Source organism: Gymnoscopelus microlampas, assembly GCF_963454915.1.
Source record: "Gymnoscopelus microlampas genome assembly, chromosome: 8".
Classification (NCBI taxonomy): domain Eukaryota; kingdom Metazoa; phylum Chordata; class Actinopteri; order Myctophiformes; family Myctophidae; genus Gymnoscopelus; species Gymnoscopelus microlampas.
In genome coordinates this window covers 58,188,281-58,206,223 of record NC_139945.1, presented here as the reverse complement: position 1 = coordinate 58,206,223, position 17,943 = coordinate 58,188,281, and the positions used below count along the sequence as shown (strand labels likewise).

The following is a 17,943-nucleotide window of genomic DNA, read 5'->3' as shown; positions in this document are numbered from 1 at the left end:
AAATAAAATTCTATAATAAAGTGTTAATTTATCTGGTCTAGTATTTGCTATTGTCCTTATAAAAATATGCCAGCATGGATGTCTGGCTTTATAGTGACATTGATTAACACACATATTCACAGTGAAGACTGTGCAGGGAATCAGGCAATGAGCTAATATCTGAAGAATACTGGGCAACTGTATTTTATGGCTTAACACTGTGGTGTTCCCACCCCCTAAAACCCCCGCACAGCGAGCGCGTTCGGTCTTGTCACCTTTTTCACCCCTGTTTTTTTTCTTGTTTTATTAAAACCGTGCGCGCGCACACACAGTTACAGCTATTACTATACTCGTGAGGACATCAACGTTTAGGACGTCAATTTTATTAATGCCATTTTTACAATTTGTTGACCATTTCTAACCTTAATCCTAAAGCCGAAAATGGCCGAACCACAAGCTGACTACGTTGTCGGCTCATAACATTTCTCCTGTGAGGACCAGGGAAATGGTCCCCGCAATGTCATTTTCTCACATTGTAACAGTGGTGTAAAGTAACTACCGGTAAGTACATTTTTTTTTTTTCTTAAATTTTTATCCCACGATTTTGTAACCCCATTTTTTACACCCATTGCCAATTGTCTACAGTATGTAATCATGGGCACTACCTTCCCCCTGCCAACCTAGGGAGGCCAGGGCCGAGCTCATGCCTCCTCCAATGCATGAGAGCCAACTGACCTTCTTATCACCTGACAGGGGGGAGTTTCCCCGGTAGGACGTAGCGCGTGGAAGGAACACGTTATTCCAACCAGTTCCTTTCCCCTCCATCAGGCGCCCCGGCTGACCAGGGGGAGGCAGTATAGTGACCAGGATTACTGCATGTTTTTGTGAGGGTACCTACCCTAGGAGACACGGGGAGAACATGCAAACTCCACACAGAAAGGCTCTTTTGCCAACCCCACCTAGGGTATGGGCACTGATGACGTGGAGGAGAGAACACACCCCAGCGCCCACAGCGTCCCCTGCGGGAATCGAACCCAGGACCTTTCCAATTGTCTATACTGTACTTTTACTCCACTACAATTATTTGAAAACTTTAGTTACTAGTTACTTTGCCGATATAAATATATTACATTATAAAACCTACTTTAACCACTTTAGCCTTATTTTATACCTAGGCTATTTGAAAATAGCCGATCTACAAGCTCACAACGCGTCGCATCGAGACTATAGTAATACAAGTACATACATGCACACACGCGTACACAGGCACTGACCCGTGTGTGTGTGTGTGTGTGCTCTCCTTAGCTGCCTTCTGGTCCTCCTATTGATCCCTCCCCCCTCACCACAATACTCCCTCCCCTCTTCCCTCCCTGTCTCAAGCCTCATTAACCTTCTGCCTGGGTCCCTTTTCTCCATTGCTTCCTTCTATTCTTTTCTCCTTCCCTCCCGTTTCCTCCCAGCCTGCTTGCCTCCCTTTCTCCTTCTCCCTCCTCCCTCCTTCTTTCTCTTTTCTCCATCCCTCCTTCACCCCCCCTCCTCTCTCCTCTCTCCTTTCATCTGTGTCTCAGTCCAACTGTCATGTCTGCCTCTCTATTGAAATGAGTTAACCTACTTCTGGTCAAGGAGACACATTTACTTCATGTTGCGTCTTCATATGTCCACATATTTTGATCCTTATATTGGGGGGGGGGGGGGGGGTATGGTAAACAAGCCCTGTCTGGTTCTGGGTTTGTTAAAGAGATGTTATTGAACAATTCAGCACTTTGCTTCACTGGGTTGACAGAGTTAATTAATTTATGGAATTAGATCAAAAATGGCAACGCAATTAATGCATGCGCACAATAACCCGCCCCATAATCCCATAATTCCAGCCACTCTGCACTGGTCTTCCCTCTGTTATCTGATGGCCGATGGATATAAACAATGATCCAAATGAGATGGAAAGAGAACCTGTGAGTGGCCCTATGTGGAAGGGAAACAAACACAAGTCGATCAATGCCAAAAGAAGCCTGCGCAATTTACGTGGGCTGTGGCTCAAATCACACAGCAATAGCGACGGGAGTCATTTTTATTTCAGTTCCCACTCAAATTTACAGGAAACTATTGGGCATATTTTGGGCATAGGCACAAATGGTGATTAATCATGATTAATTCATTATTAATCTGATTAAAACAATTAACGGTCAGCCAAACATATGGCAGCAACTCGACGCACTCAGGCCTGTAGACATGGTCAAGACGATCTGCTGCAAGTTCAAATCAGGCATCTGAATGAGGAAGAAAGGTGATTTGGCCTAGTGGGGATGTGCTTGGGGAGGTTTTACGGCAATCGGACGCTGCTTTCATGATCTCAGGCATTTTGTACAAAACGGGCCACTCCTGCAAACTTTGGAAGCCAATGAGGATGGAATATGAAAAATCCGACAGATCTGTCTTGATCACATGACTATAGAGATACTGTGTACCGATTTGTGTGATGTTTGGACAACATTTTTAGGAGTAATATAAAAAGAAATGTTTTGCAAAAATCGGCCTCCTGGTGGCGCTATAACAGACCGATGTGAAAACTTTGGTGCAGAGGTTCAGCCCTGAAAAGATAGCATTTTTACCAATTACCCGAGTGCCCCCAGGTAAAAATCCATACAAGAAAGCAATAAATGAATGAGAACACTCATCTTTTAATTATCATTACAAACTTATAAAAGAACCCTTGTTGTCCCTTAAGTGACTTTGAACGTGCCATGGTTGTTGGTGCCAAACGGGCTGGTCTAAGCACTACAAAAGCTGAAAACTGATCTACTGGCATTTTTTTTATTTTTTTATTGTGGATGCATCAGATCAGGCCAATCTATCTTCTAATGAAGTGCCTGTGTGAATTGTAGCCTCAGTTGCCTGTTCTGACAAGAGTGTGGTGTGGTGTTGTGCTGCTGTAGACCAGTCGTTCCCAGGGGGGGTCCCCACATGATTTTGGGGGGGTCCGCAGATGACAGTGAACTGACAATTTCAGGACTTAAAAAAAAAAAGAAAGGAAAATTAAAAAGACCATTACTGCATCAAAGGTAATGTAATCAACAAACTATACTATAAAAACTGGTCAAACATTGGTCACAATAGGCTCTATACACACCAGCCATATTATCGCTTCCTTCACAGGTGTTACCAGTGATACTAATGAAGGCTCTGTTCCATTTAGTGTAGCACAGTAGTTCTCAGATTTTTTAATTTCAGATTTCCACGACCCCCATAAAAACGAAAGAGAGACAAATTGTGAAAATGGACTGTCTACAAGCTCACAACGCCTCGCAGCGCCTCAACTCCTACAATTACAAGTGCTTATCAGGGTGGGGGTCCCCACTTCAAATATGATTCTTTTCGGGGGTCACAGCCTGAAAAGGTTGAGAACCACTGCTGCAGCCCATCTGCCTCAAGGTTTGACTTGTTGTGCGTTCAGAGATACTCTTCTACATAACTCTGTTGTATCGGGTAGTTATTTGAGTTACTGTTGCCTTTCTGTCAGCTCGAGCCAGTCTGGCTATTCTCCTCTGACCTCTGGAAGGACTTTTCTGGATATTTTCTCTTTTTTTGCAACATTCTCTGTAAACCCTAGAATTTTGAAATACTCAGACCAGCCTGTTTGGCACCAACTAATATTTCAAAACAACACTACTGCCTTAAACATGTTGAAAACCAAGTTGCTAATCTGTTATTTTAGTTAGTCTTGTAAACGCACAATACAATTTCAGTTGGTTACTTTTTTCCTTTTTTATAACTAAAAGGTGCCCCTTGAATGTTAAATAGGCTTTTTTCTTCCAAAATTATTTATATCTGTATGTGTATATGTATATATGGTTTATATATGGTTCATTGTATACATGATTTGAACATTCAACATGTAAGGCCTAATATTTCTACAATTGCTACAAATTGCAACAAAATGTGTGGTTAGCCAGTCATTATGGCCATAAACAAAGAAGTTGAAAGGTAAATTTACGTCTGAAAATGAAATGTGCTGTGTACGTTAAAATAACTTTCTTTACATTCCTTGTGATTGTATCAAAAATTATTGATCTACATCTAGCTGTAGTTATTTCATTAGTTTTAGTTAATTAATAACCTTAGTCTCTGCCCTACATGTGTCCCTGTCACCTTCATACGCGTGTGCTCTCTCATTTTATGACTTTATAGCTGTTATTTCTGTTCTGGACTTGCTGCTGCTGTTTGTGTCGAGCCGCTCTCCCTCAGGGGTTAATAAAGGCTGTCCTATCTTATCCTATTCACTTTCTTTTATAGAAATGGGAGTTATATGGACCTACAATAAACATCAGCGGCTGTCTGAGTAGCAGGCCTGGTGCAGCTGCCTATAGCTTACATTTTGTAACCTTGTAGGTCCAAAATGGTTACTCTTCAGGAAAAGGAGGAAAAGAACCTGCATTCTAGTGGATCCAATGTAGTTATTATTTAGTCACAACAAGCGCTTGTTAATACTTGGTTCAATATTTATAAAACTCAGACACAATTAGCCACTTATTAAAAAAATCTAAAATAGGTGATCTGCAAGCTCGCGATGCATCGCATCGACGTTGTGAGCTTGTACATCAGCTATTTTTGCTACTTGTGGGTGATACTGTAGTGAAACAAAGTAGGGCATTAACTGACAATGAATTAAACATTGAACTATGGAGATAAAAGGTTTCTGCCAGACATCAATCATTAACAATTTGTTTGCTTAAGTCTAGATATGTTTATGAATGGCTGTTCTAGCCTACACAGTAAAACACTGAGTGTGAATTTAAAGGTGCTGCGATTAATATTTGTTTTTGTTAACCCGTTTAGACCTGAGGCCAATTCTACAAATGCCTTCTAAATCTTAACAGTTTTCTGAAAAACGTATGTTGCTAAAATCATTTCCCGCATTGAATGGGTTAAACTCGATGTTAAATTCCATAGTAATCATTGCTATAGTATAGAGCTGGGGTCTTCAACAGGGGGTCCGGGGCCCCTCACGTCTAGGGATGGGACGATATGAAAATGTCATATCACGATAATGCTGGCCAAAAATATCACTATTGCGATATCGCGCTGCTTAGAAAATGTCATATCACGATAATGGTGGCCAAAAATATCACGATTACGATATTATCACGATATTGGTGGCCAAAAATATCACAATATTATCACGATATTAGCGCGCTGCTTATAACATTCTGAAAATGCTAGAAAAATAGTGAAATCACATGACCTGTCATTTCTGTTAAAGAATATTTATTCAATTATTCACAATAATGTCTCTTCTCTTTACATAAAACACAATATTTTTCTTCCAGGCTGCATGTCTAGCAACACCCAAAGAGACTGCTACAGTGCAACCAAACAATAGTGCAACTGTAATGCAACTATGCAAGTGCAAACTGTATATCATACTTTCTTTGAACCTTTTTTGGAAACAAACTACTTGTCCTGAACACTGGCACTGTTCTGTAAAAAATAAAAAGGCTGCATATAGTAATCATTGCTATAGAGTGTTTGTTCAGTAACAGATGTCTCCCTGTCTCTCCAGCTCTTTAATAAACAGAAAATACATTTTTCGGTAGGTGTCAAAATCTCAGCCAATCAGGAGAAAGTACCCATTTTTAAGCTTAATTTGTATAGTGTTCCAGTTCCAATTTTGTCTGCTCATTTCTTAGTGTCATCACTTTCAATGTCACTTGTTTAATCTGTATCCTGATTGAGTTCTCTGTCCTGGTTGGATGAAATTGGAAATTAAACTGAAACGAAAATGCATTTTCTGTTTAATAAAGAGGTGGAGAGACAAGGAGACTCCTAATACTGAACAAACACTCTATAGCAATGAGTACTATCAGAATATAGAGCTATTTAACACTTATTTTAACCAAAGCAAATCACTTACCCTACCTTTAAGGATGATTTAATTTTAATATAGTACAAGAATAGTGTAACTATCTGTAAAATATAACCCCCCATTTATTTAATAAAATTATGTATTGGGTTATAGCCTATTTGTCTCAATATTTGTCACATTCAGCCCTGGACTTCACAGGGGTCACATTAAAATCACATATTAGAGATTTTGTATTTCCCCCTATTTTCTGTATTTTTCACTATTTAAAATATAGTATTTCTTAATTTTTAATAATTATAGCTTGTAGATTTTTTTCACCATTTGAAATTGTTTTAAAATAAAATAAAAGTTTTCCCAACCGACAGAGAGTCAGACAATATTTAGCCTATATATGGTTCTGTATTAGTGTATGAGTCAGTTTTAGCAGCTTTAATTCTAATTGGCTACTGTAGACTGCCAATCAATTTCATGAGCCTGGGTAGGGCCACCTGGCCTGGCGGAGATCTGCGGAGCCCTGCTTCTAAAATTTCGCAGTTTTGCGTGCTTCAGCACCTCAAGCCCGTTGGATAAGCCACCACTGAGTGAACATTACATGAGCATAGCGTTTACCGTGGTAAAGTGTTGAATATTCAACCAGCTGGGTTTAACGAGACAGCGGCGCAAAATGAAAATCCGATGTTTCCCAAACGTGCTGTCACAGATGATCCAACCATCTTATAACACATGTAAGCATATGTAAGTTTTTATATTTAAACTTTATGATGAAAGGCCGTGGCGGCCACACACATAGCAGCTGTTGTTAATGAGCAGCACGAAGCAGCTTGACTGAAGCCGGTTGAGAGCCGGCTCCGCGCAGCGCGCACTGGAGCGGAGGTTTCTTTGAGGGAGGGGACAGGGGAGTGGAAGTTTTTTGGGCATTTCATTCATTTATTTGTCCAAAAAAAACAAACATAAAATAAAGATTGTCCACGAGTCTTTGAGCTCGAGTCGTCTCAAGTCTTTGAGGGGCGAGTCTGAGTTTAGTCTGGAGTCTCATTTGTATCATTTTATTTTTCACCAGATTTTTTTAGCCTCGGTGGTAAAAAAATCAGGCCTGGCGGGGCGCCGGGCCTGAAATGGACTGCCGGAAACCCTGCTAAAGATCAGCAGCTCAACATATTGGCAATAAAGCTGGGTACAACGCGCGTTCTCGACGGCACTGCCGTATATTCTCTATCTCAGCTACGGACACTTTCGTACCAGTAGCCTACAAGGGACAGCGAGGCGAGTGCAGTCAGTGCACTGACTTGCTGCGACGCTGATATTACACTCCCTGCGACGCTGCCTTTTACACCCGCCTTCTTTGGAACTGTATCCTGTGCAGTCCACAAACACATATATATGCATGCTCACAGCTGTTTCCGTTTCCTTTGATTCTCTCTAGGCCGGATATGAAACTTGGCAAAGCAAATGGACACCAATCTTTTTTGGTCAAACTTTTTTTTTTTTTTTCGCGATAATTACAGACCCCGCGGTAAACTTATCGTGGATTTTTTTTATCGCGATATACGATATCGTATATCGTCCCACCCCTACTCACGTCACCCGAATCCGCATGTTCAAATTAATTATCCGCCCGTTATCCAACCGCAATAATTATATTATCCAATTTAAATATCCGCACCAACCGTTTTTCCCGTATGTCAAAATATTATTATTTTCTGGTATTCCCCGTTAGTTTTAGTATTAGTTGTGCGATGCGATCACAAAATGCATTGATTTAGCCTATGGAATGTCGGTGCGTCTTTTTTTCTTTTTTTAAAACCGGTGCTGCGCTGAACATACAGAGCGCACTGCTCTGCTGCGATGAACAGTGTGGCATCCAACACACATGCGGCATCCAACATACAGAGCGCACTGCTCTGCTGCCAGCGCAGCAGAGCAGCACCGGTTTAAAAAAAAGAAAAAAGACGCACCGAGCCACCGACATTACATAGGCTAAATCAATGCATTTTGTGATCGCATCGCACAGAGGCTGCTCTACACACTCACACAGACACAAGCACGCAGAGAATCCACCCAAACCGCGGTTAACTGCGGCAACCGCGGCTAAAACCGCGATCCGCGCATCTCTAACTTGAACCCTACATCCCTATTCTGGTTGGAGCATTCACTGAAAATCGCCGATCTACAAGCTCACAACGCATTGCGCTGGAACGTGTTGTAAGCTTGTAGATCGGCCGTTTTGGTGTAGAGGGGGAAAAAGAGCAGACCAAGTACAGAGCCTATGGTCAAGTTTAGTAAGTATTGAATGGCAGGTCAGGATGCAGATTCATCAGCCCAGTGGTTCTCAAAGTAGGGTCCGGGGACCCCCAGGGGGTCTATCTGCTATTTTCTAAAAATCTTGGCAAATGTGAACAACGTGGAATATCTTTGCAAAGTTGTAACACAAATCTTGTATGGGGGTCGCTCAGCACAAAAACATTTCAGGTGGGGTTCCTGGGCCAAATACATGAATTAATTTGGGGGTCCTTGACATGAAAAACACTACTTTAGATTCTGCTTAGCAGGGCTGTGTGTGTGTGGGTGGGTGGGTGGGTGGGTGGGTGGGTGTGTGTCTCCTATTTTCATAATTGATACTATATGTACCGTGTATAACAATGTGAACAGGGGCCATAGTGCACATTGCATGTACGTAACCTGCAAATAACCCGCACACGCTGAAGTCCATGCACGCACACATACTGATGAAGACAGATGCTTTTTATTTATTGTCTGTAAGGAGGATGGGCTAATGTGTTCACAGGGCTTTACACACACACACACAGACAGACAGACAGACAGACAGACAGACACAATGCATGCGCAACATCAGGCGCCTCCTCCGTGTGTGTGTATCTGTGTGAGAGGGAGAGGGAGAGAGTTGGGGACCAGATGAGCGTAATCATAGGCACAACGAGCAGTGTCCTTCTCCATCTGTCTCTCTCACACACACACACACACACACACACACACACACACACACACACACACACACACACACACACACACCAGGGCAGCTTGGCTTGCCAGGGGAAAGTGTGTGTGTGTGTTGAAGGTTTGACCCATGTGAAACCTAAGCATAATCTTAATGTTCACATCCCTTATGTCAGGGGTGCCCAACCTTTTTTGAACCAAGTCCTACTTTTAAATTGACCACCTAGCTGCGGGCTACCATCAGTGACGCATGCACGCGCACACAGTGCTTGCATGTGTCCCGTGCGTGTGCGTGGCGCGCGCTTCGTTTTTGAAAAGTAGATTTTTTTTGCCCTTTTCCCTTTTATTTGGGTTTTTTCTTACTTTCATTCGGTTAATTCAGTTCCAAAAAATCAATCAATCTAACTCCATGAAGTGTAGATGTTTGGCAAAAAGGAAACGTCTCTCATAGCGCTGATCATGTTTATTACGCGTTTATCCTTTCCCTGCAGCTCTAAATTCAGCTCATTCAGCATGCCAGTGAGATCTGTTAGAAATGCCAAATCCAAAAGCCATTTGTTGTCCTCTAGCTATGTATATTCAGCATGTTTAGCAAGCTTGAGAAACTCTTGGATTTCAGGCAGCAACTCGCTGAATCTCTCCAGGAATTTACCTCTGCTCTTTTTTGAACAGAGTGTACTCTGAGTGTACAAATGGAACCAAATGGACCCTTACATCTTACATCTGTATGCAGCAGCAGGTCTGTGTGTTCTGCGCCAGTCTCCTCCATATGTGCACGAAACAGCCTCCTCTGTAGGCTACTTGCCCTAACAGAGCACACGATCTTCATAGCAATATCCATCACTTCCTTCATATTTAGAATTTTCCCACACAGTGCTTGTTGGTGAATTATGCAATGGTAAATAAGGAAGTCAGGGAAAGCGTAGCTTTTTTGCACAGTCCAACAAACCATTATTACGGCCAACCATGGCAGGTGCACCATCCGTTGTAATGGAGATGAGTTTATGAAGGGGCAATTTGCTCAGTTTAACAAACTCCATGAAAGCTTGAAATATATCTTCACCTCTAGTGTGGCCCTTTAGAGGCAATATGGTGAGCAGCTCTTCTTTTGCGCTCATGTCTTCAATGGCCATTCTAATGAAAATACATAGCTGTGCCACATCTACCATATCAGTTGATTCATCGAACTGAAGGGAATAACTCTCACATCTGTCAATTTCTGTCTTGAGCTGTTCGTGAAGATCGTCCAACATTTCTTCACAGCGCCGGGTGACAGTATTCCGTGACAGTTGAAGGTCTTTGACAGCACTCATAATCTCAGTTTTATTCTTGAAATCACTGAAGAGTGAATCGGCAGCCACAGTAAATAGCAAATATGTCATGTGTTTAATTTTACTTTTAGAAAACTGTCCCTCTTCCCGATGACAGAACTGGCTCTAAATGTGTTATTCACTGTCTCCCCAATACAAACTGTTAAATCTTCAGTGTTAACTCTTAGAGTGTACAAACGGAACCAAATGGACCCGTTATACAGCCCACAGGTCCATTTGGTTCCATTTGTACACTCGGTTACAGACCCGTAAGGGTCCATTTGGTTCCATTTGTCAGACAATTGGACTCGAGTCATAGTGACTCGACTCGAGTCAGACTCGAGTCGAGTCACTATGACTCATGACTCATATTTAACGACTTGCGACTCGACTCGGACTTTAATGATAAAGACTTGCGACTCGACTCGGACTTGGAAGGTAAAAGACCAACGAGACTTGAGACTCGACTCGGACTTTAATGTAAAGACTTGAGACTCGACTCGGACTTGCTAGCCAATGACTCCCGACTCGACTGACTCGAGACAAGATGACTCGGACTTGGATGACTTGATTTGTTGTCGGAGTTCCCCCCGCATAAACAGAGCAGTTGAGATTTCATTCGGCCAGATGTTTCTCAATTTTACTTGAATTCTTATAATTTTAATGTTTATATGATCTGTAAAGTTTATATTTTCATTTGGTATCAGTCATGTATTTGATTATAATTTATTATAATTTAATATCTTAGTTTCTGTCATTTATTTCCACGTGCAATGGCGCATAATAAACAGAGCAGTTGAGATTTCATTCGGCCAGATCTTTCTGAATTTTACTTGAATTCTTATAATTTTAATGTTTATATGATCTGTAAAGTTTATATTTTCATTTGGTATCAGTCATGTATTTGATTATAATTTATTATCTTATTTTCTGTCATTTATTTCCACGCGCAACTTCAAGCCATGGTGCGTAGATACATAACCAGAAAACTCGCCCCAAAACACCATGGCCCCCATTTCTGGTATATATATATATTGGTTCCATTTGTACACTCTCAGAGTTAAGGGTCCATTTGGTTCCATTTGTACACTCAGAGTTACAGACCTGTAAGGGTCCATTTGGTTCCATTTGTACACTCTCAGAGTTACAGACCCGTAATTGTCCATTTAGTTCCATGTGTACACTCTCAGGAGCTACAGACTGAAAAATAGCTGTGAGCTTGTAGATCTGCTATTTTCACAATATTTATCTGTGGAACTGAGTCAAACTAAATGTCTCAACTCCTAAAATTCCAAGTGCTTGTCAGGGTGGGGGGTCCCCAGTTCAAATACGATTATTGTGGGGCGTCGCGGCCTGAAAAGGTTGAGAACCACTGATCTAACCAATGTTGGCTTCATCAGGTTTAGGTGATACATCCGCCATGTTCCCACTTGTAACACTTTAGCAAGCAGTATAATAACTACGACATTATTAACTCACTGAGTGCCATTAACGTGTTTCACGTGTTTTTACCGCTATGGCGCTGGGTGCCATTAACGTGTTTGACGTGTTTTTGAAAAAATAGTTAAAAAAATGTTTAAAAGAAATGTTTTTATTTTGTTTGTTTTTTAAACATGTTCAGAACCCAAGATATCATCATCTGAAGATGTGGCATCCACTCCTTGTTTAACTTAGAACTGAAAAAGGCTGTATCTCGCTTCCTAAGCACTTTTTGTTTTCTGTGAAAAAACTCTGGCACTTTTCAGAATCAATTCTGAAATAATTCTGGCAATCCTGGCACTCAGGGAGTTAATTAAGTCTTTCAATCATTCTGTCCCCTCTCTCCTTGTGTCCTCTCTCTCTGTGTGTGTGTGTGTCTCTCCAGGATGTATCGTGTCTAAACAGGGACACCAGTAAGGTGATAGTAGTAGACTGTAAGCGTGAGGCGTTCAGCTTGCAGCCCTTCAATGGCATGGCTCTGAAGAGATGGGACGGCAACTCAGAGGACCGGACGCTGTACGACCTGGCCAACTTCCTGAAGAGTAAGAACACACTGTGGGCGGGGTTTAAGACTACAAGGCCATTTGACCCATTGACCTGTAGTTTGAGGCATAACAAAAAATGTCCCTTCAGCACCACAGTGCCCAAGTATAGATCTGAAAGTGTTCCTGATGTGAGTGTCGTGTTGGTCTGTGTTGTTGGAATGTTTTCTTACTGTGGTGGAAAACAACTCTGACACTTAAAGGAGTAGTTCACCCCAAAATGACTTATTTTCTATCAAATCCGAAGCTAATAATTTGATGACCGGCGGAGTCTCCGGTAGGACACTTGCACAGTCTCCTACTGAGTCTCTCTCAAAAACAAAACAATCTCCATGAATTCAAGACTTGTGTGTTAATTGATAGAAAATAAGTAATTTTTTGGATGAACTACTACTCCTCAGTCAACATAGTGTTAAATAGCTCTATATTGTGATAGTAATCATTACTATAGAGTGTTTGTTCAGTAACAGTGTTAAATAGCTCTATATTGTGATAGGAATCATTACTATAGAGTGTTTAGTAACTGTGTTAAATAAAGTTTTCCATTCATCCTTGATCTCGCTCCTTCATGCCTTGTCTCCTCTCTCAGCCGTTGCTTTGAACGGTGTGGACGACGTGCGTTTGGTTCTGGAGAACTATGCCTTGGAGGAGGACCCCATTGAGGCCTTCAAACGAAGACAGGCCCAGCTGGCACTGGTACGATGACTTATCCAACGCACCTCACTGCGCACACGCACACAGACACGTGCACACACACAAGCCCATTTCTCATTTCTATTTTCTATAGGCTATTTCAGCATGCATTCAAGTGTAAAATCAGCCATTACGACGCCATCAAGGCGTAATGTAGATTCAGTCGACTATAATCTTATAACTAAAACTAGACTAACACTAAAACAGTTAAGGTAAATAGCCCGTTTTATAAGGTGAGGGTTGGGGTCTAGGTAGTAGACGCACACATTAGCAATAACACTTAAATAAATCCCAACATAAATATAATATAAATATAACAGTCTGAGGGAGATGTGAGGATCAAATGCAACTTTTTTTGTTGTTTTACTTCCTTCCAAAGAACATGACAGATATATTGAATTGCTTGACATGCGGTCTCCCATTGATGCACCCATACAAAACACAAACTCTCCCATAGTAGGCCTAATGTGGACAACCAGCTACAATTACTTTTCATCAAAACGAGTCGTCCTCCAAGCTGGAGAAATGGTCTATGTACAGATGAGTGCACACTGCGGAGGGAAGCGCAGGTGTAGCTCGTGGCCTAAAATTACTAAAGAGACGTTCATGTTTTGTTTCACTTATGAGTAGGCATGTAACAATAAAAAAAAAAATCGATTCAAATTGGTGTCGATTTAAATCGATTTAATACAAAATGTATCGTGATATGAAATTGCCAGAAGAAAAATTTGTGTAGGTGAGACATGATACGATCTAAATGTCTCAATAAAAGAGCGAGAGACAAAATACAACCACCCCAATGTATAAGTTATATTGTATTAACATACTCTACCATACAGATTGTATAAGTTATATTGTATTAACATACTCTACCATACAGATTGGACAAGATTACATTTTATTCATTAAAAAAAAGTTACATAGTGAGGCTTTAAATAGCTCTATATTGTTATAGTACTAGTACTAGTGCTCCCCGTCTCTCCAGCTCTTTAATAAACATATAAATACATTTTCAGGTCAGTATACCATATTATCCAATCAGCAGAGAAAACATGTGGTACATGTGGAAACTGACTGAAACTAAACAATTACTAAAATGAACAAAACAAATCCAAAACACTGCAATACTAGAATTTGATAAATGGACGTTGTGAGGACCATTTTCCTGATCCTCACATTGTTTTATGATAGGTCAGCGTTGTGAGCTTGTAGATCGCCTATTTTTCTACTTTAGGCTTACGGTTAAAAATGGAAATAAAAATAAATGGCATTCATACAAATACTGTCTTAAAATGTTGTTGTTGATCACAAGTATAGTAATACAAAAGTGTGTGTGTGTGTGTGTGTGTGTGTGTGTGTGTGTGTGTGTGTGTGTGTGTGTGTGTGTGTGTGTGTGTGTGTGTGTGTGTGTGTGTGTGTGTGTGTGTGTGTGTGTGTGTGTGTGTGTGTGTGTGTGTGTGTGTGTGTGCAGGAAGAGGAGCAGCGTCTAGCAGAGCTTTCCACACAGCAGAAAAAACAGTCTCTGTCTCTGGGCTCCATCGCCTCACGCTTTTGGCGCTCAAAACAGCAGTGAGACTACGCCCGCCTGGCCTAACAACAGCCAATGAGTGGACACACTTTGGCACGGTGGGGGGGGACGGGGAGGGGCCAAGAGAAGGGGAAACGCCAATGGTTCAAACGGATTGGTCCAATCAGCGGCAACGGCGGGTGGTTGAGTCAGTGGTGACGGAAATGGAGCGACGGCATTGGCCGGCCTCTGCGCCAATGAGGGCGGAGCTTCCCTGCCGTTTTGAAGGAGGGGCGCAGGAACACCCCGCCCCCCTCCGCTGTCATTCATAAGTCACCGCCTACCACCGGCGAAGGGACCTGATTGGTTGAATACAGCAGCGTAGGGAGTCGATTGGTTAATCACTTAAACCCTATACTTGCCATAGTGACTTATACTAGTGACTTTTCTGTTTTCCTTCTACCTTAAATATCTTTGCAGAAAAATCACAATGAGCTTGTAGACCGGCTATTTTTGTGCAAAAGCTTTCCCCACAATACAAAATGCTGGGGTTTAAGTGGTTAAACAGAGCGGCGTAAGGAGCTGATTGGCTAAACACACCGGCGCAGGGAGCTGATTGGCTAAACACGCAGGATACGGCAGTATCAGCCTGTGTTGTTGGTTGGACTCTAGTGGGACCAGATCCTCGTATCGCAACTCCAGGTCTGGTTGTATCACTGTAAACCAACACACCTGACTGCAGTGTCTTAACTGTGTGTGTGTGTGTGTGTGTGGGAGGGTTGGGATTTATATTTTATTTGACTTTATTTGTTTTTGTTTTGTTGTGTAAATTGTTTAATGTAAAAGTGACTCTGGCCGTGGCTGATGAATGAATGATGTTTAAACGTTCTTTATAATAAAGAATGAGAAACACAACTGTTTTGGAAATTTTGTCTGTAACTTTAGAGACATAATGATGATAATATCTCAAACAAGCCGGTGCTGGAATAGGCTCTATGCACAGCAGCCATATTCAGGCATGCAAAAGTGTCACTTTTCAGCTACAGTCACCTTTTTGAACCCAAATAGGGCAATTGTGTGACACCTGACCCGAAAGAAAACAACACGTTGTCACCTTTTTCACCTCGGGGCTGTTTGCATGCCTGCATATTGGACAGAAATTGGGCCCCTTCCTTGCTTCCTTCACAGGTGTTACCAATGACACTAATGAAGGCTCTGTTCCATTTAGTGTAGCACAGTGGTTCTCAAACTTTTTAATTTCAAGCACCCCCATAACTCAGAGTTACACCCTCTCAAGGAACCATGAGGGTCCCTGGACCACACTTTGAGACCCACTAGTATTTCTAGTGAGCCTATCTAGCATCGAGCCTATATAGTCCGCTTATATAGAAAGATGGTAGATGAAAAACAGGCTTCAAAATGCTAGCAGTGTTGGATCGGTGGGCCCAATGCCAGGTTACGTTTAGGAATACCATGTGAATACCCCCGGGTATTCCTTCGAGCGAGACGGAGTGAGAGCGTCAGCACAGCAGCATGTCGAACAGACCAAAATCCTCACAAGTGTGGTTGCACTTTACAAGAGAGGAAACTAAGCATGCAAAGTGCATGAAATGCAGTGCAAAGGTGGTAGCACGTCGACTTTAAGTAAACCTCTCCAACAGAAAAACTAAAAGTTAATCTAAGTCACTGTCTTCAGGCTAGTAGTAGCCTACTAACATTAGAAAATTACTAACTACGGAACTTGAAATGTCTATTTCACTCGGCTTGTACAGCGGCTGTCTATGGTGTTCCTGTTATTAGAACGGACACAACGTTTGTCTGATGTGTTATGAATAACGTTACCTAGAGCCATAAATTAACAAAACAAAATCAATCTGTTCTTAGTTACTAACTTGAAGGTAAGCTCAACTGCTGTTAAATTGGCTCTAAATTAATTGTTTATCATGAATATGATGTAACATAGTGTCGCATTATATTTTTCTATAGAAAGTAAAGTAGCTACAGACAAGACCAGCAACAGTCAGCAAATCACTCCTTTCACGCTGGCAGCAGCTGCATGGGAGGATGACGACTGAAAGAGTTGTAATCGTGCCGTTACAAGGTTTATTGTTAAGGATGCCCATGCATTTGTAACAGAGTGGTTCACTACCTCAGCCTGATGGCCTGAAAGTCTAATATCTCCCCTGAGCAATAGGGATATCCCTTTGGCTTAGTGGTTAAAATGTTGGCTTTCCACGTGTGAGTCCCGGGTTCGAATCCGGGCGTTACACATTCTCCACTATAATTATATTGTTGTGGTTAAGTTGAAATAATAGCTGTACAAGTTGTAATGATGTAGTAATAATAGTGTATAATTATTTTGCTGTAGTAATCAGGGAATCACTTCATTATAATGTAAGTATAATGAATATGAGAGAGAGAGATCTCTCTATCTCGGAATCACCATTGCCTCATGTTGACAGGTGTTGGTTAGCGCGGTCCCGATGGCGACCCCGGTCCTCCCTGATGGGAGGGACGACGTTGGGAAGGGTAGCACACGGGGTGATGGCTGGCCGCCCCAGTTGGTTCTCAATAGCGGTGCTATCTGTTTTTCCCTGATCCACTTGAGCATACATGGGCAACTGGCGGCCCCCACCTTCACTTAATATGGCCCGCAGGTTAATATCGGAATACTGATATATTATTGATTTCAGCTACAGTTACAATTCCAAACATGCAAACATGACCCGCTTCAATTACTTCAGTCTATATCAGTAACTTAATGACTAGTATTATAATTCTATTGTCTTTGTCTGTTGTACAATTCAAAAATAGCACCAAACAAATCTGGATTCCAATAAAAAAATAGCAGATCTACAAGCTCAAAACGTGTCGCACTGCTGTTTTGAGCTTGTAGATCTGCTATTTTTGCTTCTTTTGTCTGACATAGCGAAGTACGGCATTAATGTACAAAAAAAAGTTCAAATACTGAGATAAGAGGTGACTGTCTGCCCAACAATGTACTGCAATGTGGCCCTCTGGAGTGAGTGTGGAAACATAGTGGCCCTCTCCATCATCAAAGTTGCCCACCCCTGCACTTGAGGAGTCAGAACGTGCAGTTGGCTGACCTTGCCATTATAGCTCTCAAAGAAGGTGACACATGGACAGAGATCAAGCAGGGGCATCTTCGGCTTCCGGAAGTTTCGGGGGGGGCTTCGCAACAGCAGAATGTCTTTTGTTGGGTTAATGGGTTTGATTTGGCGGTCTCTAAAGGATGATTTATACTTATTTTGGCAAAATACAGATTTGATTGACTGAGGAACTGATGACTGTCAATTGGTTATTTATAACTGGGAATTATATTATTTGTACGGCGTATAATATAATGATAGTAGTATGGTGGTGATGATAATGATAGCGATGGGGGCAGAGATGGTAATATTGGTGATAATGGTTGTGGTGATGATGATGATATCATATGATTAAAATGATGAAGATAATAGTAATAATTATAACTAATAATAGTTAGTAATAATGGTGATCGATCGTCATCAACATCACTCTGTATATGTTTTATGTGGGATTATGGTATGTGATATTATTGCAATGCATGGCTTATAATGCATAATAATGGGCTAT

The 17,943-nt window shown here is 41.6% G+C and overlaps 2 protein-coding genes across 2 annotated transcripts in view; one reads left to right on the top strand and one right to left on the bottom strand.

Annotated features, from left to right (window-relative positions):
- Positions 1 to 15,236, top strand: part of timm50 (translocase of inner mitochondrial membrane 50 homolog) — a gene marked incomplete at its 5' end in the record, with an annotated part of 57,426 nt that extends 42,190 nt beyond the window's left edge. The window contains 3 exons of the mRNA XM_084065401.1: positions 11,969 to 12,125; positions 12,715 to 12,821; positions 14,290 to 15,236. Coding sequence (XP_083921527.1) covers positions 11,969 to 12,125; positions 12,715 to 12,821; positions 14,290 to 14,391 — 366 coding nt within the window. The 3' untranslated portion in view covers positions 14,392 to 15,236. The remainder of the gene's footprint in view (positions 1 to 11,968; positions 12,126 to 12,714; positions 12,822 to 14,289) is intronic.
- LOC311050670 (uncharacterized protein) overlaps positions 1 to 17,943 on the bottom strand; it is a gene marked incomplete at its 3' end in the record, with an annotated part of 728,236 nt that overhangs the window by 55,001 nt on the left and 655,292 nt on the right. The gene's annotated exons all lie outside the window — the stretch shown is intronic.